This window comes from Saccoglossus kowalevskii, chromosome 11, assembly GCF_978046115.1.
Source record: "Saccoglossus kowalevskii chromosome 11, keSacKowa6.1, whole genome shotgun sequence".
In the NCBI taxonomy this organism is placed as follows: Eukaryota; Metazoa; Hemichordata; class Enteropneusta; family Harrimaniidae; genus Saccoglossus; species Saccoglossus kowalevskii.
Window position 1 is genome coordinate 31,092,732 of NC_140651.1, and position 25,393 is coordinate 31,118,124.

The window sequence follows — 25,393 nt, forward strand, 5'->3', positions numbered from 1 at the left end:
CACGCGTGGTCTGAACATGTAGAATCTTTTGCACAAGCATACACAAGAGTTCAAATCCTGGGTTCCATACATCACTGCAAATCATGAATAATTAATAGCAATGAATATGCCTAATAATAGACCAGTCGTAGTAATTTTGCATTGAACCAAGAATTAAAAAAGATTTACAAAATTGCCACTATTAAGACCTGCAGTCGATGTTTATTTGGTCTAAAATTATCCGGGAAAGTCGAAAAATACATAAAAATAGACAAACTGTGGCACCAAAATTTTGACAACAAGAATTATTGCCACTCACTGACAACACAAAAACAACATTAAGTAATTGTCAGGAAGGAAATTGATGAGTCATAGAAATTTTATTTTGTATCACAGACAATTTTGTTTTTATTCTATTTTATTTTGCAAACTCAGGTTTCCAAGAATTAAACCAAACAGCCAATTTCTAGCTTCTCAAAGAATAATACAATATATAATAGACTGCAACATATTCACAATACCTTGATGAATCAGCAAAATAGATTCCATGACCGAGCATTCCAGGATCGGTACGAGTTCCTCCAAAGTCATCAACTACAACTCTGGGTAACAACAATCCCCTGCACAGAACATACAAATTTAAAATATAGGGAAAAATCAGTCATTTGTGTATTTATCCAAATTTCATTTTTAATTATCCATTTTTCATTCACTACAAGATCTTGTGTTATGTGTGGTATCGCAAAAATATTTTTGAGGATGATCAATTCTTTCAACATTGAACTAAAAAAATCATTTGTTTTTTGCAGTTTGATTTCTGTCTTTCATGCATTATGTGAAATTTTGTGATGAACAGAAAATCACCAATTTATGAAGACAATTCTGACACAAATCTGAGAAAACTATCGAATACAGTGGCCCCTTGCTAAGTCGCGGGTGTTGGGATCCAAGCAAAAACCGCGACTTATCGAGGGCCGCGACTTACCGAGGGAGGTCGTGAAAGAGGGAGGTCGTGCATTGAAAAACATATAAAAAGCACATATAAACCGTCGGTTTAGTTAATTGATGTATCATCACATGTGTCAGGCAGTATTCGAATAAAATCATGATTATGTTTGCTGTAAACATTGCGTTGATTATTTTGTTTGTGTCTGATATTATGTGGGTCGCTTGCTGTTGCTTGCGACTTCGACTGTAACAGCTTCCAAAATAAACCAGTTTCATCGCAATTATAAACATGTTCGTCAAAATAACCACCTTCATAGATAATTTCTCTCAGTTTTTCGGGAAAAGTTCCGACAGCGTCAATGTTCCCAGATCGAGCTTCGCCTTAGATTGAGACTGCGTGTGTCGATAGCGTGTCTTCTTTGCCATCACAAGAACCACCCTGAACTGGCCTTAAATTCAAAGTCGTCATATCTGAGTTGTATGCTTTGCATTGGGTGATGGGACCAGATAGTGGAGTTCCGGCAGACCGTTCTTAAAGAAACGTAAACAGCTTTATCGGTGTCATCATTGTCGGACACTTTCGCTTGTTTTACTGTTCAGTCCCGCCTCTTGGTCAACTTTGAAAACAAATTTACTTTTCATTTTTTACCCACCCACGAATAGTGGGCTCAACCACGTGCAACCCTTAACTTGGTTTGACACGGTCGATCGCCGTGAGTTCATGGCGTACGAACAGGCTGTATAGCTTTCGCTTTGACATGCTGCTCAATTGAGAAATAGAGATCAGAATTCTATGAATTCAACTCATTGTAGCGAGTTTTTGTAGAGGTATACCAAAATGGGACCGGCCAAGAAGTACGTACGGTCACTACTCGACACCCCTGTTGACACCTTGAGTAAGGCCGCCGTCACCCATTGCGTCTCAGCAATTGACGGACAGTGGGTGTTAAGTTGTCTCTTTAACGGTTAGTTAAATACACTATGTCACGAAACATTAGTCTTTGTACTTCAAAACTGCTGTCAAAACACAATAGAAATTTTGGGAGCCATCCAAGTACCCGTGACTTAGCCGAATCGCGACTTACCGAGGCGCGACTTAGCGAGGGGCCACTGTATTTATCATTAGCGACATCTCAAATCAATCATACAAGATGTTTTGATCAAATTCTATCTAGAGTAAATTTGTGGGTTTATTAGTGAACCAATTAAGCTCAGTGTTTTATACACTCAAACCTGTTTATATCGAACACCCACAAGACTTCATTAAAATACTCTTGATACAGAGGTTAGATTATTTTTTCATGGATTGCCAAGTCATACATTTGACATAATATTTGTCCATGAAATAGTGCAAAAAATATATTTATTGTGATCATGCAAAACCAGACAAGCTTGATTTGAGAAAAATAAAAACAAATTGATGATGAGAATGCTATTTTTGTCACTAAACAAAGATGAATCTGCAAAAATATTGCAGAACGATTGGTCTTTTCACACAAATTACTTGTATGCTATGCCTTAATTGGAACTACCTAAAAGTGAACAAGAAAGTCAGTTGGTCTTTATAGAGGTGGTCACTAAAAACAGGTTTAACATTATTACATTTTTTATTTCCCTGCTTTTTACTCTAAATTTACCAATTTCAACGAATGTTCAATTAATTAAACACTAATGGTATTTCGATGTCAAGTAAAATCAAATCAACAGAAATTCACTCACCTTGATAAAATACCCACAAAATTAACAGGTTTAGAGGCATGAAATAACAGCCTAACATTACCAGTGTTTTGTGTAAAAAAACTTTCTTCAATAGATCTGACTACGGCATAGATGTTCTCAATCTTTATCTTTGTATCACTGTAAACAAAAATTATTACACATACTAGCTGTCATATTCATAGTTGCCATCTTAAAGGATACACTGCATCACTTGTGAAAATAATTTCTATACTCCACAAAAGTCAGGGCGAGTCTATGACATTATTTCTGTCATATTATTACATATGTATTGCAGTATTTATAGATACAAGCTAACTCAATAATATTTGTATTGAATACTCGTGAAAATACTGTTGCAGGATACACGGTATCACTTGTGAAATAAACGTCAGGGCAAGTCATATTATTACTATTACATACATATTGCAGTATTTATATTTACAATCTTGCTCAATAATATTTGTATTGAATACTCAGGAAGATATGGTCACAGGATACACCGATGCATCACGTGTGAAAATAACCTCCATTGCTCAATAATATTATTATTGACTGCAAGATTTGAGACTAAACATTCCCTTCTAATCTGAAACTAAAAAATGTTACTACAATCTACTTACCAGATTTGACTAGATATCACTAAATCTTTGATGTTTTTATATTCAGAATCATCTTCATTTTCTAGGTGTTCAATATGACATCGTAATGCCTTGTACTTGGCTTCAACGTCACTACGAGTTGACCAATCAGTGGCTTCACTCACACTTACAATGTCTCTGATCAGCTGTGTTCATGATGAAAAGATACATATTATAGCTTTTTTTTTAATATGCTTCCATGGCAACACAAATATAGTATTTAATCTTTAGTGAACTTAATCTATTTAGAATTTTTCTATTTAGAGTTTTATTCATGATGAAATATTTATGGCTACTCTTGAACTCTGCCTTTGAATTCTAACACGCTTTCTCATCAACTTAGATCTTATACATTTGTAATCATATACTAAACAAGCAGCCTATCGGCTGAGATAGCTCCGCTGTTAGCAATGCACATTTCAATTAAAGAACTGAAGACATCATTAGAAAATGAACAATATGTATAGTATCAAAGCAATCGGACTTACAGTTTTTAACAAGAAGTCGAAAATATCACTTTTTACCAAAAATGACCAAAATATTCACCAAAATTAGAGAATTGAAGATATCATCACAAAATGAACAAATCTAAGAAAGGTTTACATGTAGTATCTATATAGTAATATCAAAGCAATTGAACTTTTGGTTTTAAACAAGTCGAAAATATCACTTTTTACCAAAAATTACAAAAATATTCACCAAAATTAGAGAATTGAAGATACCATCACAAAATGAACAAATCTGAGAGAGGTCCACATGTAGTACCTATATATGTAATATCAAAGCAATCAGACTATTGGTTTTTTACAAGGAGTCGAAAATATCACTTTTTACCAAAAATGACAAAAATATTCACCAAAATTATAGAATCGAAGATACCATCACGAAATGAACAAATCTGAGAAAGGTCTACATGTAGTATCGAAATATGTAATATCAAAGCAATTGAACTATTGGTTTTTAACAAGAAGTCAAAAATATCACTTTTTACCAAAAATTACAAAAATATTCACCAAAATTAGAGAATTGAAGACATCATCACAAAATGGACAAATCTGAGAGAGGTCCACATGTAGTACCTATATATGTAATATCAAAGCAATCGGACTTGTGGTTTTTAACAAGAAATCGAAAATATCACTTTTTACCAAAAATTACAAAGATATTCACCAAAATTAGAGAATTGAAGATATCATCACGAAATGAACAAATCTGAGAGAGGTTCACATGTAGTACCTATATATGTAGTATCAAAGCAATTGGACTTGCGGTTTTTAACAAGAAGTCGAAAATATCACTTTTTACCAAAAATGATAAAAATATTCACCAAAATTAGAAAATTAAAGATATCATTACAAAATGAACAAATCTGAGAGAGGTCCACATGTAGTACCTATATATGTAATATCAAAGCAATTGCACTTGCGGTTTTTAACAAGAAGTCGAAAATATCACTTTTTACCAAAAATGACAAAAATATTCACCAAAATTAGAGAATTGAAGATATCAACATGAAATGAACAAACCTAAGAGAGGTCTACCCAAGGTACATATACACCAAGTATCAAAGCATTCAGGCTTGTAGTTTTCAAGAAGAAGTCGAAAAAGTAAAACATTGACACGGACGACGGACGACGACGGACAATCACTCATATGTTAAGCTCCGCTCGACAAAGTCGACAGCGGAGCTAAAAATACTAATAAAAACACTCCATCCAAAGTACCATGAAGTGCAATTTACATACTGTAATCTTTTTATACACACAGAGAAGTATCCAAATCAATTCCAAAATATCACTGTGTACAAAAATAATACATCTCTCACCTGACAAAGTTCTTGTTTCTTTGCAATAACACTTTTTGAATTAATCACTTTAAAGTCTTCTTTATGTGGAATGAAACTATAAAACTCCTTGGATAACTCCATTATCTCAGAATCACTTAAAACATTATCTAAAGCTCTTTTCAACTGCAGTAGAAGAGCTTCAGCTTTTTCGACCTAGCAATGACAATAATAATTAAAAGTTGTTAACAGCGTTACAGGAGTTCAAGCATAAACATGTGAATAGGAATCAATTCAAGATAGACCACATCAATTGATCAATCACCATAAGAATTCTGAACATTGCAATGATCCATATGATATATACATGGCTTTTAATAGTCTATTACATGCAGTTTTAGTCATTTCCTTTTGATCAGTTATGGCTACCAAACTATGTGACTTTGTGACTAAACAGAACCAGATTGTTGGAATAAAATACACTTGTTATACCTCGGATATAGATGATACAAACAAAATTGTTGACTGTGACTGATCAAAATTTGTTATTTTTTATTCAAAAAAAGCTTTTGTCCATACAAGTTGATCAGTAATATCACTCAAACAAATATCTAAAATTTGGGCCATTTTTAACAGGAATCTAAAACGACAACTTAACCATGTGACTCATCAAAATTATTTTACTTTTCGCATACACGTACAAACAAAATGAGTGGGTAATCAGTTAAATCACTCATGAGAAAGAAACGCCCAAATTTGTGTTCATTTTTATCAGAAATTTGTTATGAATAATCCAAATTATTTTTCTGGTGTGTAAAAGAATTCAGTGAAAAGAATCAACATGGCAAATTTCATCTCATAAATCAGACAACTGTGACATCAGGGTGAAGTGAAAGAATCTGAATAATAACAATAGGACGCAATCATTGTATAAATAATGAATGACTTATAGCACCATAATACTGTAAAATGACTAATTTTCACTGGGTTTAAATTTCACTGATTTACCATTTCAGGCATATTCAGTGGGTTTTAAAATCATGGTTTTATCATTTAGATAAGGTGTTCTAAGCTCAATTTTACATATTCACTGGGTTTAAATTTAGCGCACTTTCCAGTCAGCGAAATGGGCAAAATTAAAACCCAGTGAATAATTAACCCCTTTACAGTAAATGAGGAGTTGACTATGTGATTAATGTCATATTATATAATACATGTTACATAGGGTAACATCAAATATTTTGGTACAATGTACATGGAAAAAAGTTGATTTGTATGCACCATACATTGCAGAATGCTGCAGCCCTGGAACATGTATATTTCTAAAAAAAATAATAATGAGTCAGTGAACTAAATGGTTTTATTTTTTTGTCAAACGTTCAGTTTTTCCAGTGCATACTGGTTTTCTAGTTTAAATGTTAATGCGTCTTTCTAGCGTTTCTGCACACATTTTGAGTGTCACTGACAGCATGTCTTTCCGTAATGTCCTTGCAGATTTCTAGAGTTTGTATTGTTTAGTATGTGGTTGCATATCGTGATACCATTGGTTAAATCAAGTTCTAATGGATTCTGCATGGAACACCCATGTAATATGATCGTCATCAGAAATCATCATATTTAGATATATTGCACATCCTTATAATTCCTTGATAAGCATATCTACATAATGACAAATACTAACGTTTTCTGTTTTCAGACTTTCCACACTGACTGAGAGAATATCTTCTAACTGTCCTGTAGCTTCTTCCCAGACGTGTTCTACTAAAGCGCTAACACCTGATGACAACGACCAACCCTCCTGCATCTCTAACATTACCTAAGTACAAAGAAAGATAAAGCAATTATAAAATCTAAAATGAGGCTACTTAAGAATTTTCATAATTTTGAAAAAAAAGTATACAATCTAGAACATATCATAACCTGTTGTACATAAAACTTATTATTTATGAAAGCACAAATTCTGATGACACTCAGCATGTATTATAATAAGTGTGTTGGTATTTTACTCACATTGTGCTTATTATTTTACAGTAATAACTTTATTGCATCATTGGAAATATGCAATTATAGCAATAAAAAAAAACCTTGAAGCATTCTTGTGACTGTCTTTGCTGTGTTTCAACTATATATGACAACAAGATACACTTCATCAATTGTGAAAATAACTTCCATATGTCTGAATGGTCATTTTATTCTGCCATAATATTCCACAAATATTTAAATCAGTTTATATTTCAGTAATTATGACATTCATCAAGATAAGTCTGCTTAACTCAAAAATGTGACAGGGCATGCATATCAAAACGCATGATGTAAACTTACCTTTCGAAATTTCCGAGACCCAATATTTCTGGAAATCATTTTCTGTGTTTTCCTCAAATTATGTGGTTTACTTTCTTGTTGTTCATACAGATGTGTGTAGCAATCCAAAGCTTCATCACTGCTTTCAAAATAACGGCATTCCTTTGAACCACAGTCTTCATTCTGAAACAATACAATTATAAATGAAAATATTTCTTTCTAAAAGATCAAAGATAACAAATCTAAAACAAGCAGCCTATCGGCTGAGATAGCTCCGCTGTTAGAAATGCACATTTCAATTAAAGAACTGAAGACATCATCAGAAAATGAACAATATGTATAGTATCAAAGCAATCGGACTTACAGTTTTTAACAAGAAGTCGAAAATATCACTTTCTACCAAAAATGACCAAAATATTCACCAAAATTAGAGAATTGAAGATATCATCACGAAATGAACAAATCTGAGAAAGGTCTACATGTAGTATCTATATATGTAATATCAAAGCAATTGAACTTTTGGTTTTTAATAAGAAGTCGAAAATATCACTTTTTACCAAATATGACAAAAATATTCACCAAAATTATAGAATCCAAGATATCATCACGAAATGAACAAATCTGAGAAAGGTCTACATGTAGTACCTATATATGTAGTATCAAAGCAATTGGACTTGCGGTTTTTAACAAGAAGTCGAAAATATCACTTTTTACCAAAAATGATAAAAATATTCACCAAAATTAGAGAATTAAAGATATCATTACAAAATGAACAATTCTGAGAGAGGTCCACATGTAGTACCTAGATATGTAATATCAAAGCAATTGCACTTGCGGTTTTTAACAAGAAGTCGAAAATATCACTTTTTACCAAAAATGACAAAAATATTCACCAAAATTAGAGAATTGAAGATATCAACTTGAAATGAACAAACCTAAGAGAGGTCTACCCAAGGTACATATACACCAAGTATCAAAGCATTCAGGCTTGTAGTTTTCAAGAAGAAGTCGAAAAAGTAAAACATTGACACGGACGACGACGACGACGGACAATCACTCATATGATAAGCTCCGCTCGACAAAGTCGACAGCGAAGCTAAAGATAAAAATTATTAACTTAATTCCATAAATTAGAGACAACACAATTGTGAATAATACAAACCTTCATTTCATCTAAAATTCCAGAATGAGTAAACACTCTATATTTATAGGAACTGTCACCTGACTTATCATCATTAATATCATCAATTGGAACAATGTGTATTTCAAGAACGCAGAAATTAGTCTGTCCATTTTCGTGGTCCTTTCTCTAAGAGTAAGAAAAAAATCAATATGCAAGTGTGATAATCAAATTTGCAAATGTAAAATTCTAGGTGATGCAGTGAGCTGGAGATATTACTAGCATTGAAACTAGACAATTGTGAAGTAAAGCATGATTCTCGGCAATGTAGTGAGCTGGAGATATTACTAGCATTGAAACTAGACAATTGTGAAGTAAAGCATGATTCTCGGCAATGTAGTGAGCTGGAGATATTACTAGCATTGAAACTAGACAATTGTGAAGTAAAGCATGATTCTCGGCAATGTAGTGAGCTGGAGATATTACTAGCATTGAAACTAGACAATTGTGAAGTAAAGCATGATTCTAGACAATGTAGTGAGCTGGAGATATTACTAGCATTGAAACTAGACAATTGTGAAGTAAAGCATGATTCTAGACAATGTAGTGAGCTGGAGATATTACTAGCATTGAAACTAGACAATTGTGAAGTAAAGCATGATTCTAGACAATGTAGTGAGCTGGAGATATTACTAGCATTGAAACTAGACAATTGTGAAGTAAAGCATGATTCTAGACAATGTAGTGAGCTGGAGATATTACTAGCATTGAAACTAGACAATTGTGAAGTAAAGCATGATTCTCGGCAATGTAGTGAGCTGGAGATATTACTAGCATTGAAACTAGGCAATATGGTGAAGTATACCAAGATTATAGACGATAAAGTATATCAAAGTTCTAGGCAATGTAGTGAGCTGGAGATATTACGAGCATTGAAACTAGGCAATATGGTGAAGTATACCAAGATTATAGACGATAAAGTACATCAAGATTCTAGGCAATGTAGTGAGCTGGAGATATTACTAGTATTGTAACTAGGCAATGATGAAGCACAAATTCTAGACAGTTGCGAAGTCTAGCATTGATAATAAACTTACCTGACTGCACAAAACTGCACTTTTAGCAACTTCATATCGGTCTTCGTCAAAACATGGTGAATTTTTTTCTCCAAATTTCCATGTTCTCAAATAAAATAGAATAATTACAATTATTGCATCAAATACCAGGTTCAATTAAATCCAGATAAAATGAAACAAAAGAAATACGATTTTTTTTTGTAGTATTTTGAAAAAGGAAGACGCTGACTCCCTAACACAGTTGCAACAAGCAACTGAGAGGGTGCTTACTCCCTAAAACAGCTGTGATGTGCAACTGCATGAGCTGGTCTCCCTAACACAGTTGCGACAAGCAACTGTAAGAGTGCTGACTACCTAACACAGCTGTGATAGACAACTGCATGAGCTAGTTTCCCTAACACAGTTGCAACAAGCAACTGCAAGAGTGCTGACTTCCTAACACAGCTGTGATAGGCAAACCCATGAAGTTGTCTCCCTAACACGGTTGTGACAAGCCACTGTAAGAGTGCTCACTACCTAACACAGCTGTGATGGGCAACTGCATGAGGTTGTCTCCCTAACACAGTTGCAACAAGCAGCTGCAAGAGTGCTGACTCCCTAACCCAGCTGTGATAGGCAAACTCATGAGGTTGTCTCCCTAACACAGTTACGACAAGCAACTGCAAGAGTGCTGACTACCTAACACAGCTGTGATGGGCAACTGCATGAGGTTGTCTTCCTAACACAGTTGCGACAAGCAACTGCAAGAGTGCTGACTCCCTAACACAGCTGTGATAGGCAAACCCATGAAGTTGTCTCCCTAACACGGTTGTGACAAGCCACTGTAAGAGTGCTCACTACCTAACACAGCTGTGATGGGCAACTGCATGAGGTTGTCTCCCTAACACAGTTGCGACAAGCAACTGCAAGAGTGCTGACTCCCTAACACAGCTGTGATAGGCAAACCCATGAAGTTGTCTCCCTAACACGGTTGTGACAAGCCACTGTAAGAGTGCTCACTACCTAACACAGCTGTGATGGGCAACTGCATGAGGTTGTCTCCCTAACACAGTTGCGACAAGCAACTGCAAGAGTGCTGACTCCCTAACACAGCTGTGATAGGCAAACCCATGAAGTTGTCTCCCTAACACGGTTGTGACAAGCCACTGTAAGAGTGCTCACTACCTAACACAGCTGTGATGGGCAACTGCATGAGGTTGTCTCCCTAACACAGTTACGACAAGCAACTGCAAGAGTGCTGACTCCCTAACACAGCTGTGATAGGCAAACTCATGAGGTTGTCTCCCTAACACGGTTGTGACAAGCCACTGTAAGAGTGCTCACTACCTAACACAGCTGTGATGGGCAACTGCATGAGGTTGTCTCCCTAACACAGTTACGACAAGCAACTGCAAGGATGCTGACTCCCTAACACTGTAAACGATTGCTAATCAATTCTAATAGATAATCTTTACCTTGTTTTATTGAGGCTGAAATGTGATATCACAGATTTCTTTTTCTTCACAGCTTGTGGAAATTGTTTACTGGCTGAAGATAAAGTAGTAAAATAAATATAATAAATAAATATAATAAATAAATATAATAAATAAATATAATAAATAAATATAATAAATAAATAGCTGAGAAAACAAATGTATGCAATGAATGCAAATTTATACTAAAGAAAACATTATTGGGTTAATATTATAATTAACATTCAAGTTTAAAATTAATTATGAACAGAGAAAAGTATGTTCTTAGTGAACAATTTGTTTCTAGGATGTTTTTCTTTCAATAGTGTATATTAACATTAAATACTCAAATATAAATTATCATTAAAATATCTACCCCCGGTACCTGTTTTGCAGGACACATGTCTGCATGATGCAATTTACAACATTTTCTGTAGGTTCTTTTTTAATTTTGGTACAAATGGAAATTAATTGGCATATTTGAAAACAAGCAGCCTCTCGGCTGAGATAGCTCTGCTGTTTGTAATGCATATTTCAATTAAAGAACTGAAGATATCATTAGAATATGAACAAATCCGAACAACGTCTATCTGACGTACCTCAGCAATCAGACTTGCGTTTTTTAACAATAAGTCGAAAAATGTAACTTTTTACCAAAATTGGAGAATTGAAGATATCATCATGAAATAAATGAACAAATCAGAGAGTGGTCCACATGTAGTACCTATATATGTAATATCAAAGCAATTGGACTTGTGGTTTTTAACAAGAAGTCGAGAATATCATTTTTTACCAAAAATGACAAAAATATTCACCAAAATTAGAGAATTAAAGATATCATTACAAAATGAACAAATCTGAGAGAGGTTCACATGTAGTACCTATATATGTAATATCAAAGCAATTGGACTTGTGGTTTTTAACAAGAAGTCGAAAATATCACTTTTTACCAAAAATGACAAAAATAACAAATCTGAGAGAGGTCCACATATAGTACCTATATATGTAATATCAAAGCAATTGGACTTGTGGTTTTTAACTAGAGGTCGAAAATACAACTTTTTACCAAAAAAGGCAAAAATAACAAATCTGAGAGAGGTCCACATGTAGTACCCATATATGTAATATCAAAGCAATTGGACTTGTGGTTTTTAACAAGAAGTCGAAAATATCACTTTTTACCAAAAATATTCACCAAAATTAGAGAATTAAAGATATCATTACAAAATGAACAAATCTGAGAGAGGTCCACATGTAGTACCTATTTATGTAATATAAAAGCAATTGGACTTGTGGTTTTGAACAAGAAGTCAAAAATATCACTTTTTACCAAAAATGACAAAAATATTCACCAAAATTAGTGAATTAGGCGAGGGTTCTCCAAACCCGCCTATTCAGGTACTTCATACCCACCATAGAATCCAGTCAGTCAAAATGACTATTTTGAACTGTAGGCATTAATCAGCAATTCTGCTGGTGACGGAGAGATAGAATCCAGGTCAGGGGAAGCCCCACGAACCCACGTGACCGAGGCCACCTGGCAGCGCCACAGGTAGCCGTCCATCACTCTGGTTCCTTTCTCTCCGCCTCGAGGACTTAGACCAACACGATGGAAAAAGTGGGGAGGTTGGGGGGGACCCGGAGTCTATGGTGAGTATGAACTATGTGAATAGGCGGGTTCGGAGAACCCTCGCCTAAATTCACTACGTTCAATTACCCACCATAGACTCCGGTCAGTCAAAATGACTATTTTGAACTGTAGGCAGAGTCAGACACCAATAGGTGGCGGGTTTTTCCGAGCAAACAGAAAAAAAAAAAAAAAAAAGGAGAATGATGAAAGACTTTTCCCCAGTCCGGGATGAAAACAAACCCAAAAACCTAAGTTAAGACCCAAGAAGGGTGGTGTCTTACCTTGCCTGTGCTGTCCCCGAAGCAAGAAGCCAATGCTGCTGTGGTGACAGGGTTCGGTGTGCCCGAGAAAGCTAGACCCAAGCCGAATTCGGGGGTGATAAGCTTGAAGTAGGACCGAAACAGTTCGCATGAGGGCGTAGGTCAACAGAAGCGAAACCTGGGAGCTTCCAGGAAGTGCTAGTGGAACAGACAATCTGCCCGCAAGAATGCTGAGACTGACTCATCGTCTATGCGCAGAGACCCCGGCGGTCGTTCGGGCTGGGTCAGCAAACAAGGCCTGACGCGCTACGACGAGGCCTAACCTGAAGAAACCCTGCTCAATAGATTGAGTGTCTCTTAGGTAGTAGTTGATGAAGACATTCTGCGTTCTCCAGAAGCCTGCCCTCAGAATGTGTTTGAGGGGGGCACCTGACGCTAGCGCTAGTGAGTTAGCAATCGCACGGACCTCATGTTCTCGTACTTGGTGTCTCTGCAAGGTCTGTGTTGAGGAGGATAGTGTATTATAGACCTCCAGCACAGTCGCAGTAATCCACCTGGGGATGGAAGTCGGCTTATCCTGTTTGCCAGGGCCGTAACACAAAAACATGTGTTTAGTTCCCCGTCTAAAAAACCTGGTACGGTTCTCGTAGCAAATCAGCGCTCGAACTGGGCAGAGAAGCAATTCCTCCTGATCCTCCGGACTGACAATATTTGCCAGCCGGGGGATTACGATCGGTTGAGGATCGTGTCCTGGGATTTGGTTCTTGGCGAGAAACCCGATTCATGTCTTTAGTACAACTTGATCGTCCATAAAAGCGGCACAACCGTCCGCGAAGGACAGTGCGCGCCTAGCTCTGACCGGCGCCTACCTGAGGCGAGGGCCAGTAGTAAGACTATTTTCCACATCAAAAATTTTAGTAGTGCTGATTGGAGAGGCTCAAAGGGCGGTCTGCTTAGAGCAGACAACACAGCCGACGAGTCCCAGTTGGGTGGCTCCCTTGTATGGGGTCTTGGCGTCTGGAAAGCAGTAAATAGTCTCCTAATAATAGGACAATCAGCTAGTCTTGTTCCCGTACGTTCTGAGTGGTGAGGGACAAAACCGACCTGTAGCCAACGCTCGCTGCGTAGGACAAACCCACTTCGTCAAACAGGTGGACAAAGGAGCCTGCTACCTGGCCAATAGAGGGATGGTATGGATCAATTTCCCTTCCGCTACACCAATCAGTGTATGCTTGCAGCCTAGAAATGTAGGCCTCGTAGGTGGAATCCCTGTTCGCCCTGGCCAGGAAGTTGGCAGCCCGCTCAGATAAGGCTTTTGTATGTGCGGGTCTACTGAGAGCCTCTATGCGTGTAAGTGATACCTGCTGGGCTCGTTGGTAGTGCGCCGTCTGGTTGGGACGGCAGGTCCGGTAAGTCCGGAAGCACTGCTGGCACTTCGACTAGCATTTCCAACAGAAGTGGAAACTAGGCCTTGCTTGGCCAATTGGGTGCAACCCATGATAATATGCAGGTGTGCACCTGTCGAAGTTTCTCCGGTGCCCGGTGAACTAGCGGGAAGGGAGGAAAGGCGTACACAACTAAGTGGGTCCACGGGGCTAGCAAAGCGACCCTGGCCAAGGCTCCTGGAGTCAGCAGGAGTGTTACGTACGTCGGGAGCTTGGCGTTCCGGGGTACGGCAAAACGGTCCAACCTTGGACCGTCCCACGGCCGAAACAGCCTAGAGGCTACCCACTGGGGTATCAGCTACTCCGTGTTCTGGAGACGGAGCCGCCCTGAAAGGGCATCGCCAGACTTTCTCACCCCTGGAAGGTGGTATGCGATTAGCTCCACATTGTATTCCAGGCACCAAAGGAGGATTTTGCTCCGCTAGGACTGACAACGATGGGGAATGCGTCCCCCCTCCTTCTTGAAGGAGACCACCGCTGCGTTGACTATGTGCGGAGCAGGACTCTGTGGTCTCGAACTACGGGTAGAAAGCGTGGTAGTGCTAAGTACACTGCTCTCAGTTCGAGCCGGTTGATATGGTAGTCTCGAAACTAATGCGGGGGCCATATCCTTGGGCTTGTTGGCCCAACAGATGCGCTCCCCAACCCTAGGGGGAAGTATCTGTTACCAGAGTCATACATGCGGTGAGCGGGCCCAAGGGGCTCCCCTGTCCGAGGTTGGCCAGTGATGACCACCAGAGCAGGGCTTCCTTCACTTGGTCCGCGATCGAAACCCGCCTATCTAGTTCCCATAGGAGAGCTCGGCGTTATAACAAGCGTTATACAGGGCGGCTGCGTAGTGCGGCCTGGGGAACGACCCTTCGAACCGAGGTCATCATTTCGATGATCCGTATTAGTTCACGGAGGGACACCGAGGGAACGCTGACTAGGCATTCGGCTAGGCTGCTTAGCGCTAAGCAATACGCTTGAAATAGCTAAGCCAAGCTTACCGCTGTGTCAAGACTCCATGCCCAGGGACACCAACTGCACGTTGGGTCGAGGTGGGACTTGTCAAGCCCAACTGGTGAAGTAAATCCCGTGTTAGCCTGATGCGTTTGGCTATTACCCCTTGTCCGGGTTGTTGGTAACCGGAAGTCTGGGTACAGATTGAGGTGTACTGACATCTGGTGAAGCAGCAGCACTATCTGTTTCATCACTCTGGTGAACACGTAGGGCGCTGTGCCTAACCCGAACGGGGGGCACCCGAAATTCGAAAACTTGACCCAGCGGGGCGATTCGAAGGAGATGGCAACTCGCTGGGTGCATCGGTACGTGCAGGTAGGCCCCGCTTAAGTCTAGCGGAGCCAGCCAGTCAAAACGGTGGATGGAGAGAAGAACCCTGAATCGTGTCTCCATGTGGAACTGATCGAAGAGCACGTACTGATTCAGTCTGCCTAGGTCCAAAACTGGACGCCTGCCACTTGTAGATTTGGTACTACGAACATATTTGGGTAGAAGCCTGGCCTTAGTTCCAGCTGATGTACCCTGTGTATGGCGTCTTCCCTAGCAAACTGCTACTTCCTGTCTGATTGCTTCCGCCTTGCAGGAGTCCCCTGGCAGTGCCCAACAGGGGGGACACTGACGGGGGGAAATGGAGATTTCAGCAGATGTCACCACCTGGAAAGATCCAGGGATCGGTCACCCGCCGTCTCCAAACCGGACTACACCGGCGCAATCTGTGTACAACAGGGATATGTGGCCATGTGTTCGGCAGTTGCGAAGGGGGGTGCTCCCTTCCCCCATGAGGTGAGTTCCCCAAGGCCTGAAGTAGTCACTAAATTGTGACCTGGCCATTCACCCCGAACATGTGGACCTGGCCAAGAGAGCCAGGCGACACTAGGGGGTGTCGCATGCAGATGTGCGGTGGCCCACCCGTAAAAAAGTCGCCTGGTCTAGGAGGCTGGTGCGTTCTGCCTCCAAGGTCTCCAGACTGCTGGTCACGCATAATGTGCTCTAGCAACTCTGCCCTCAGGGCTGGATGGGTCGTCTTCAATTGGCAAAGACACCCATGAAACGCGGCTATCCCCCTTTGCCGGATTTGCCAAATTCGTGGTACCGGGGTCTGGGGAAGGAGCCTTGGAATCCGGTTGGGGGTGTTTTGGTCTCATCCCACGCTATGGGGTCTGATCCCAAAACCACACCGACCGGGTAGCGTTTGGTCCAGTGGGAAGTGTTGCCTAATGTTATCCCCACCCGGGGGGCCTTAAGCATTACATCCTCCGCGGCTGACCAACGCCGCCCATCAACACCGTTTGCGTGCTCTGCGCCCCACTCCGCACTCAGGCGGACAGGGAGAGACTTGCCGACAGGGTTGCTTTGGATTCCGACGCCTGTGATCCCATAAGCGTTGAAGCAACCTTAGGTGATCGCTTTAGGATCAAGGGTGGGGGTATATACATCGTATCACTGGGATCGATGATACTCCGCCTCACCCCAAAAGCGTGGCTCACCAAGTCATGCAGATGGAAGACTCTGAGGGACCGCCCGGAGTACCGGCTGTATCCGACGTGAGCGAACTGCATCTCCTTTCACTTTAAATATGTGAGAGGGAGCGTGTTCGACTGTGCGTCTCATGACAGGGTCGGTTCCCTCTGGGGACGCCGTGGGTCGGTAAGAAAGGAGTCAAATCCCACAGCGGGCACCAGACACAAGGAAAAATTCGTTATCGTTGTACCGTTACCGCGTGACGAACCCTAGCTGGCTGAAAGTAGGGGGGTCCGTGTGCCCTGCCCTGAAAGCCCTGCCCCGAGATCGGAGACTTGGCTGCCAGCACCCCATTGGCATTCAGTGCCCTAGGATCCAGAGAAGGACCGGTGCAATTAGCCTGAGCCTCGGCCACCCCCCCAAAATAGTGGGAGAGCCGTGCCTGGGAACGGGGGTTCCCCGGAAGAGACGTGTTTGAGGGGACACAGTGGAGACAGCTCGCTCCGACTGCGTCTGATCTACCCGGCCTGCCAGGGACGCAATTGCCCCGACAGTTCTTTGACCAAAGCCCTCAACTCGGAGGCAAACCCGGCGCCGTGCGAGGAAGGGTCCACAAAGAGACCCGCAATGGGCCCCATAGGAGGAAAGCCTCCAGGGGCACAGCCTCGCTGCAGCCGGTAAAATCAGGTAAAAACACCGCCTGAAAAAACAGACTGTGAGGATATCCTCCGATCAGCGGGGAGACCGAGAAAAATATCAGTACCTCCGCCGTCGGGCCTCTTACTCGACGCCCCGGTACATGAAGTACCGGTAGCCGAGCGCGAGGACTTTCCACTCATGCAAAACACGCAACTCACTTTAACCGATTTGTTTACTGGACTCGCGACCTTGCTGTGACGCGGTCAGTCTCAGCGATTTTGATGGCTCTGAAAGAAAATCTCAGGCCTCAGAACTCCAGTAAAAAAAAAACACGCTTTCATGCAAAACCCCCGAAACCCGCACGTAGCCACGACAAAGTATCTCGGATGCGGGTTCTATGCTGGTAAATTCTGAATATAACCACTGCACGGTCGACTCGAAACACGAGGAGACCGGAAAGAAAACGGCAGCGAGCCCTGGTGCTGTCATTACATCTATATTTTGCTAAATACATTGAAAATAAAAGACGACATGCATGAGGGAAACGAATCACAGTTGTAAAAGGTGCCGCCATGAAAACCAACTGGTTACATAGTGGCGCCGGATTTTAATTTCTTTGTTGTGAAAAATACTACACACAAAGGGGGAAACGACACGAGGGTAAAAATGACAAGGAAAACTTATCCTACCAGCTACAATGTCGGATGCCGTGCAGCGGCAACAACCCAAGCTATAAATCCGGACAGGAAAAAAAGCAGGCGATCCAGCAGAGCTCGCTAGATTTCATCTCCAGAGAAATTATGAGTGATGGACGGCTACCTGTGGCGCTGCCAGGTGGCCTCGGTCACGTGGGTTCGTGACGTAAGGGGTAAAAGAATCTTGAAGTCATGGGGCTTCCCCTATCCTAGATTCTATCTCTCCGTCACCGGCAGAATCGCTGATTAATGCCTACAGTTCAAAATAGTCATTTTGACTGACCGGAGTCTATGGTGGGTAATTGAACGTAGTGAATTTAAAGATATCATAACAAAATGAACAAATCTGAGAGAGGTCCACATGTAGTACCTATATATGTAACATCAAAGCAATTGGACTTGCGGTTTTTAACAAGAAGTTGAAAATATCACTTTTACCAAAAATGACAAAAATATTCACCAAAATTAGAGAATTGAAGATATCATCATGAAATGAACAAATCTAAGAGAGGTCTACCCAAGGTACATATACACCAAGTATCAAAGCATTCAGGCTTGTAGTTTTCAAGAAGAAGTCGAAAAAGTAAAACATTGACACGGACGACGACGGACAATCACTCATATGATAAGCTTCGCTCGACAAAGTCAACAGCGGAGCTAAAAAGTTGACACAGATGATGGACAATCACTCATATGTGTTGTTCCGCTCGTATACTTACCAACAATTTTTCCAGAACTGAATTCCCCAGTCCGGGAAGTTCCATAGACGATGTATTGATCAGGATCAAGTAGTTTTTGTTTCTCCACACACTGGTAAATAAAATCCATGGATACGACAGGAATGTCATACTTTATGGCTTGTCTCATTTTGTATGATGTGTCAGCCTTCTCTGGGTTACTCACGACAAGGTGGGTAGTCTATAGGAACAAACATTTTAATATTCAAACTACAAAAGCTGATCACATACAACACATGGACTTGTTATTTCACTGTCAGCAAAGTTGACTAATTAGTGGGAGCATTGTAAACAAAATACCCATTACATTCATCTTTATGAATATTTATAAATTTCACAATTTAAACTCGGTTATTGGCCAATGGAATATTATTGAAATACTTTTAAATGACATTATTGCAGACTGTGCTTATTGATTTAAACCATTATTAATATTCATAAATACATGTATTTTTAAAAATCAAAGAAAAGGTTTTTTTGTGAAAATGATTGCATACCTCATAGACCCCCCCCCCTCTCCCAGTTTTCTGTGGAAAAGGCCTTTAAGGTGAACTCAGAAAGAGGCGTCTGTGGAAGAGGCCTTAAAGGTGAACTCAGACAGAGGCTTCTGTCTAAGAGGCCTTTAAGGTGAACTCAGAAAGAGGCTTCTGTGGAAGAGGCCTTTGAGGTGAACTCAGACAGAGGCTTCTCTGGAAGAGGCCTTTGAGGTGAACTCAGAAAGAGGCTTCTGTGGAAGAGGCCTTTGAGGTGAACTCAGAAAGAGGCTTCTGTGGAAGAGGCCTTTAAGGTGAACTCAGAAAGAGGCGTCTATGGAAGAGGCCTTTAAGGTGAACTCAGAAAGAGGCTTCTGTGGAAGAGGCCTTTAAGGTGAACTCAGAAAGAGGCTTCTGTGGAAGAGGCCTTTAAGGTGAACTCAGAAAGAGGCTTCTGTGGAAGAGACCTTTAAGGTGAACTCAGAAAGAGGCTTCTGTGGAAGAGGCCTTTAAGGTGAACTCAGAAAGAGGCTTCTGTGGAAGAGGCTTTTAAGGTGAACTCAGAAAGAGGTTTCTGTGGAAGAGGCCTTTAAGGTGAACTCAGACAGAGGCTTCTGTGGAAGAGGCCTTTAAGGTGAACTCAGAAAGAGGCTTCAGTGGAAGAGGCCTTTAAAGTGAACTCAGACAGAGGCTTCTGTGGAAGAGGCCTTTAAGGTGAACTCAGAAAAGGGCTTCTGTGGAAGAGGCCTTTAAAGTGAACTCGGACAGAGGCTTCTGTGGAAGAGGCCTTTAAGGTGAACTCAGAAAGAGGCTTCTGGTTGCAGCACAAAATTCACTATATGCACCATTAACTATTTTGCACATACAAAATAGACTTTGACATCCAATGGAGTATAGCAAATCAAAATAGACTTTGACATCCAATGGAGTATAGCAAATCAAAATAGACTTTGGCATCCAATGGAGTACAGCAAATCAAAATATTTATTCTCCCTCATCATTTGCCAACTTTTTCATTTTCGATTCCTTAACTGTTGCAAATCACATTGCTGTATTCACTCTATTGATAGTGCATTTCCACACAAGTGCACAAATCATATTTGACCTTGAAAAATGCAACTCATCTATTCAAAGCACCCTAAACTAACCAAATATTGTCTTTATTGTATGTTGGATCATTTTTTTGATGTATGTTACTCTCTCTGATCTGTTATTTGTATTATCAGTAAATCATTTCTTTCCATTTAATTCTAATTAATATTTTAGGATTTCAACCGGTCACTGGTAGCATAGTGGTTGTCGCATCAGACTCATGATCGGTAGACCCAAGTTCAAATCCTACCTCAGGTTGAACAACAAAAGGGTTGACCCCCTTACTCTGGGTGAGTGTGCCACAGACTCAATGGGAAGGCCAATTCCACTGGCCGAGATTCATTCACTAACAAATGCGACTTTGGGCGAACCTTGGGTAAGGTCCGCAGGTGCTTGTGTTCGACCGAGCCTGGTTGACGCCAGGATAGCGCATTAAATTGCCATTTGATAGAAAGATAGCCGCACATCCCTGTCATGTACTCCCAAACATGAATACGACTTCTGTGTCAAAAATGCACTATGTGTCAGCACTTGCAATTTGCACATACAAAGAAAAGTCAGGAGAGACAACAGTGACATTCTACTGTCGCCTGGCACAAAAAATATTTAAAAAAAAAAATATTTTAGGATTTCTTCCATTAAAGGTAATTTTAGATTTGTAAACAATCTTACCTTTTTAGTGATGATATAAGAGATAATACCATCATTTTCTGTAATTTTCTTCTTTATTTCTTGTTTCTTTTTAAACTGTATACTTGTACCAAGTTCAAGTGTAATCTGACACTTGGTAAATATCCCCATTGTGAATATTGTGACTTGGAATTCACTGGAAATATGAGAAAGCATACAATTTAGTGTACTACCAATGAGTTGTACTTTAAGATAACAAAAACAAGAGTGACACTTATGATGTCTACTCTCTTTCATTGATAATAAATAAGAGAATGTTTGTGTGCTGCATTTCATGTGCATACACATGCTACTAACTTGGGGGTGGCTTTTGTCTGTGGATCAAATAAAACACAAATATACGTATTTTCACAAAAATATATTTTGTGGGCTGAATGATTAAAGATAAAAAAGTGTTCAAAGTTTGAAGGTACTGTTGAAAACTCCTTTTTTACTTATGGCACACAAGCTGTGATAATGGAGGTTTCATTTCAGTGTCCTACGTAAATAATTCAAGTATACATCAAATAACTGGACACACCCACTGGAGTTAGTGAGTTGTTGAATGACATAGATCATTACATCTCTTCAGTTCACAATGTTTGAGGTAGTATTTTGGAATCATTAAGGTGGTTCAACTTGAGCAACTACATCGTTGATATTCAGGTTGCTTACCAATTATTTCGTTTTTATGGAGAAAATTATATAATATATTTTTACCAAGGAAATTATTAATATTTATTAAAGTTATTGTTCATATATGAGTTATTGAACACTCTACATAGTTTGTGATTTCATTCAGTTCAAATTCAAGTTCATAATTCAAATTTCTTGTCAAATCAGTCACATACAGAATTTAAAAATAAAAATTTTACAATGTTGAAATGAGACGTCTTTATCTTAGTGTTCCATCTCTTTTGATGTAACACCTGGGTTGGGTGCTCTACTTTGAGACATTCCAAATATGGTGTTTTTCATCTAATAGTCTTCAACTGTTGGACTACCAATGATCAAATATCTTGAATAAACAGCTTGCCTTTCTGGTATGTATTTTACGAAACATTTTGCTTTGTATTTAAGTGACCCCCCCCCCCTCCCCCATCTGACCAAAATCAGTGTGTATGCTTTATCGTTGTTTTTATCAAAATGGAATGCTATGCAATGGTGGTATCTCCTAAGTTGTTATGGTACAGTGTATTTTGCAAGTGTGGCTGCCATGGTAACAAGATTAAAAAGAAAATTAAAAAGATGGGGATCTCAATACTTGGGTTCACACACAGTTTCTTATAAGTGTTGAAATCATAGCCTTTTGACACCATTTTTGTAATTTCAGCAATCCATGGAGGCTTTCAGACAACGATGTTGCATGTTACATCTTTAGACTATGAACAAGCCAATAATAATGTATAAAAGTGTTAAAACCGAGTAGTTTAACAAACAGTCAAAATAATAACTTTAACTGAAAATTCAACATCTAGTTTGAAATAATAGATAAAGTTCGAAATAAGTTAAAAATAAATGCAGCTCATCCAGTAATGCCATTCAAGTCATGTTTTGGTTGTTACATCATAGTGGTTACGCTTGTGCTGATAACCTTTACCCCCCCCCCCCTCCCCCCCCCCCCAATATTTTAGCTCTGCAATTTTAAAGCTTTGATGTCTTGGTATTACATTAATTATTTGACATTATGAATCAAGGTAAATATGTACTAAAAGTGTCAAAATGTTTTTTTTGTTATTTTTCAAATTTCAATTTGAACAAAGGCATTGCAAGATAGTCACATAGATACACCAGTTACTATACTAGTGTACATTACTGTTTTTATTACTGATTTGTCTGTATCAAATTATCTCATACATATTCATAAAGAGATAATGACATACCAGGTTGTATCACATCAGGAAATAAGACCAACCTTATGCTTGCCTAAATTTTGTGTGTGAACACAAACTTAAATATTTAGGCCAACCTAAAACACTCACGCCTAGAATGGGTTATTGCCAGGGCCAGAAATGTTAATCCCTTAGTTAGGACGACCCAACTACAATGAGAATACATAATCACTATTCTCGTTGACTGAATATGCAAATAAAATTTGTGAGCTTTGTTGCACAGTGTCAAAACATTTTCACAATCACAACAACGATGACTGTTAGTGTGAGAGAAGTTAATTTGACTGTCAAGAAAATAAAATTATTGATCATTATATGAACAGAATTTAAAACTAATTAAATCACAGCCTGATAAGAAGATACTAAAATATTGAGAATTGAGACCGGTCACCAGTAGCATAGTGGTTGTTGCATCGGACTCATGATCAGAAGACCCCAGAAGACACCAAAAAGGGTCAACCCCCTACCCTGGGTGAGTGTGCTACAAACTCAATGGGAAGGCAATTAAAGTCCACTGGCCGAGATTCATTCACTACGAATGTGACATTGTATTTACTAGTAAATTTTAATTTTGTTTTTTCAACAAATAACAAATTTGGTCAGGTTTCAGCAAAATAACTGTGTGAGAGGCTACTGTAAATAACTGTATTTCCTCTAGCAATTTATTTTTACTATAGATCCTGTAAAAATATCACTTTTCAAAAATCAAATTTATCAAAAAACAAAGTATTTTACAGTAACTCAAATCAATGCTTTCCAACAACCATTTTGACTGGCTTAGAGCCTACAGGTTCCTGATAGTCATTCATGCAATTACATTATTTCTGCTTTGGAACTCCATGAAACGAGCTTACTCTAATCACAGTCCTGCAACACATTCTTGAGGAAATAATTTTAAGGTCACATTATACTTGATAAATTCTGCTGAGTGTGCACAATTTAGGAATTGTATTGCTATATCAATACCATACACTCCTGCCAGCTATGACTGGTGTTGACAAGTAAAGGGTGAAATACATCGCATACGTGAACCTAAGTTATTGTGGATCACAAGGATATTAGTTGATCGGTGCAATCAAAAGTACAGAACACCTGGTCACGGTGTACGGTAAGGTATTCAAGGCAACTTCTAAGTTGTGTATGACCGTGCAAATACTAGTACATCCGTTTTCAATACGGAAAACTGCCGTTCAAGTTGTTTTACCTGCCTGAATAGTAGTCTTCGAATTACTAGTACTAGTATTAGGATTTGCCAGGGTAGCATACCACGCCCCCACCAAAAAAAACCTGCAAATTATTTCCGTGTACGCAGGACACTCTCACTGACAAAATTTAACGATCGCTTGATCCGAGCGTGTCACACAGCATGAACATGCGATCATTGTTGTGTGCCTACCTGATATGTACTTCTGTGTAGTTGAAAAGCAGATCTCCAAATGCCCACGTTTGTTTAAGTTTTAGCAAGTTTTGTCATCATTTGTAGCGTCACCACATCCACATCGTACGGCATTGACTCACAGTTCTTGTTTAGGAAAGTGACGTCACGCACACGCTAGTATTGTGTATCCGGTTCGTGGGTCAAAGTTCACCATTCGATCATAAAATCACCGGGGTAGAGTTCACGTTGATAGAGAAACTGTTTACAGTACACATTAGGAAAACACACAACAAATCTACTATAGACATTAATATATAGACCCGGAGATGGCATAAAAATATACATATTTTTCTTTCACATATTGTTTTGTATAATACTTTCGAGATGTCTATTTGGTCTAAAGTTTTGCTTCTCTATGTGACTATTTTTTCTTTCTGGACCTCTACAGTAACAACCAAACTTACGTATGGATGTGAAAATACTAGTGCATCCGTTATCAGAGGGTCGGCAAGGGGTATTTTCGTAATAATGTAATTTAAATAAATAAAAAACGTAAATTCGTAGACATGGGCAAGATGTAAAATGTAATCAGCTATTTTATTCGTCCGTAATTTGTACAAAGATATTTTTGTAAGCATATAAAGCATGTTCCGAAATAAATGTTGTAATTCGTACGCAATTTCCAATTTTGATTCTTAAACACAAATTATCAAAAACATTATAAAAATGTAAAATGTAATTAGGAATTTGCTTTATCTGTAAAGTGTAAAAACATTCATTTTATTCATTAAACTTTCATTTTATTTCTTGTAAAAACGTAAAATGCCGTTTTTATTTCCTGTAACATGTACCAGAGCTACCCTTATCAATACGAGAGGGTAGCATGCCACGCCCCCATCCAGAAACAAAATGCGAATTATTTCCTTGTCCGATACTCTCACTGACAAATTAACGAGAATTCTCAGGAAATCAATGACGTATAGTCTGTCAACACGGCAGTCCTTT

General features: G+C 39.3%; 1 protein-coding gene across 1 annotated transcript in view; it reads right to left on the reverse strand.

Annotated features, from left to right (window-relative positions):
* The window catches only part of LOC100373327 (protein mono-ADP-ribosyltransferase PARP4-like), a 209,758-nt gene extending 185,178 nt beyond the window's left edge, over positions 1-24,580 (reverse strand). Inside the window, exons 1-12 of the mRNA XM_085505344.1 lie at positions 24,407-24,580; positions 21,122-21,275; positions 18,867-19,065; positions 11,019-11,091; positions 9,586-9,670; positions 8,531-8,677; positions 7,390-7,551; positions 6,749-6,883; positions 5,110-5,283; positions 3,267-3,430; positions 2,647-2,784; positions 501-599 (exon numbers count right to left, since the gene is read on the reverse strand). Coding sequence (XP_085361470.1) covers positions 501-599; positions 2,647-2,784; positions 3,267-3,430; positions 5,110-5,283; positions 6,749-6,883; positions 7,390-7,551; positions 8,531-8,677; positions 9,586-9,670; positions 11,019-11,091; positions 18,867-19,065; positions 21,122-21,250 — 1,505 coding nt within the window. The 5' untranslated portion in view covers positions 21,251-21,275; positions 24,407-24,580. The remainder of the gene's footprint in view (positions 1-500; positions 600-2,646; positions 2,785-3,266; positions 3,431-5,109; positions 5,284-6,748; positions 6,884-7,389; positions 7,552-8,530; positions 8,678-9,585; positions 9,671-11,018; positions 11,092-18,866; positions 19,066-21,121; positions 21,276-24,406) is intronic.
* Positions 24,581-25,393: the final 813 nt, after the last annotated feature.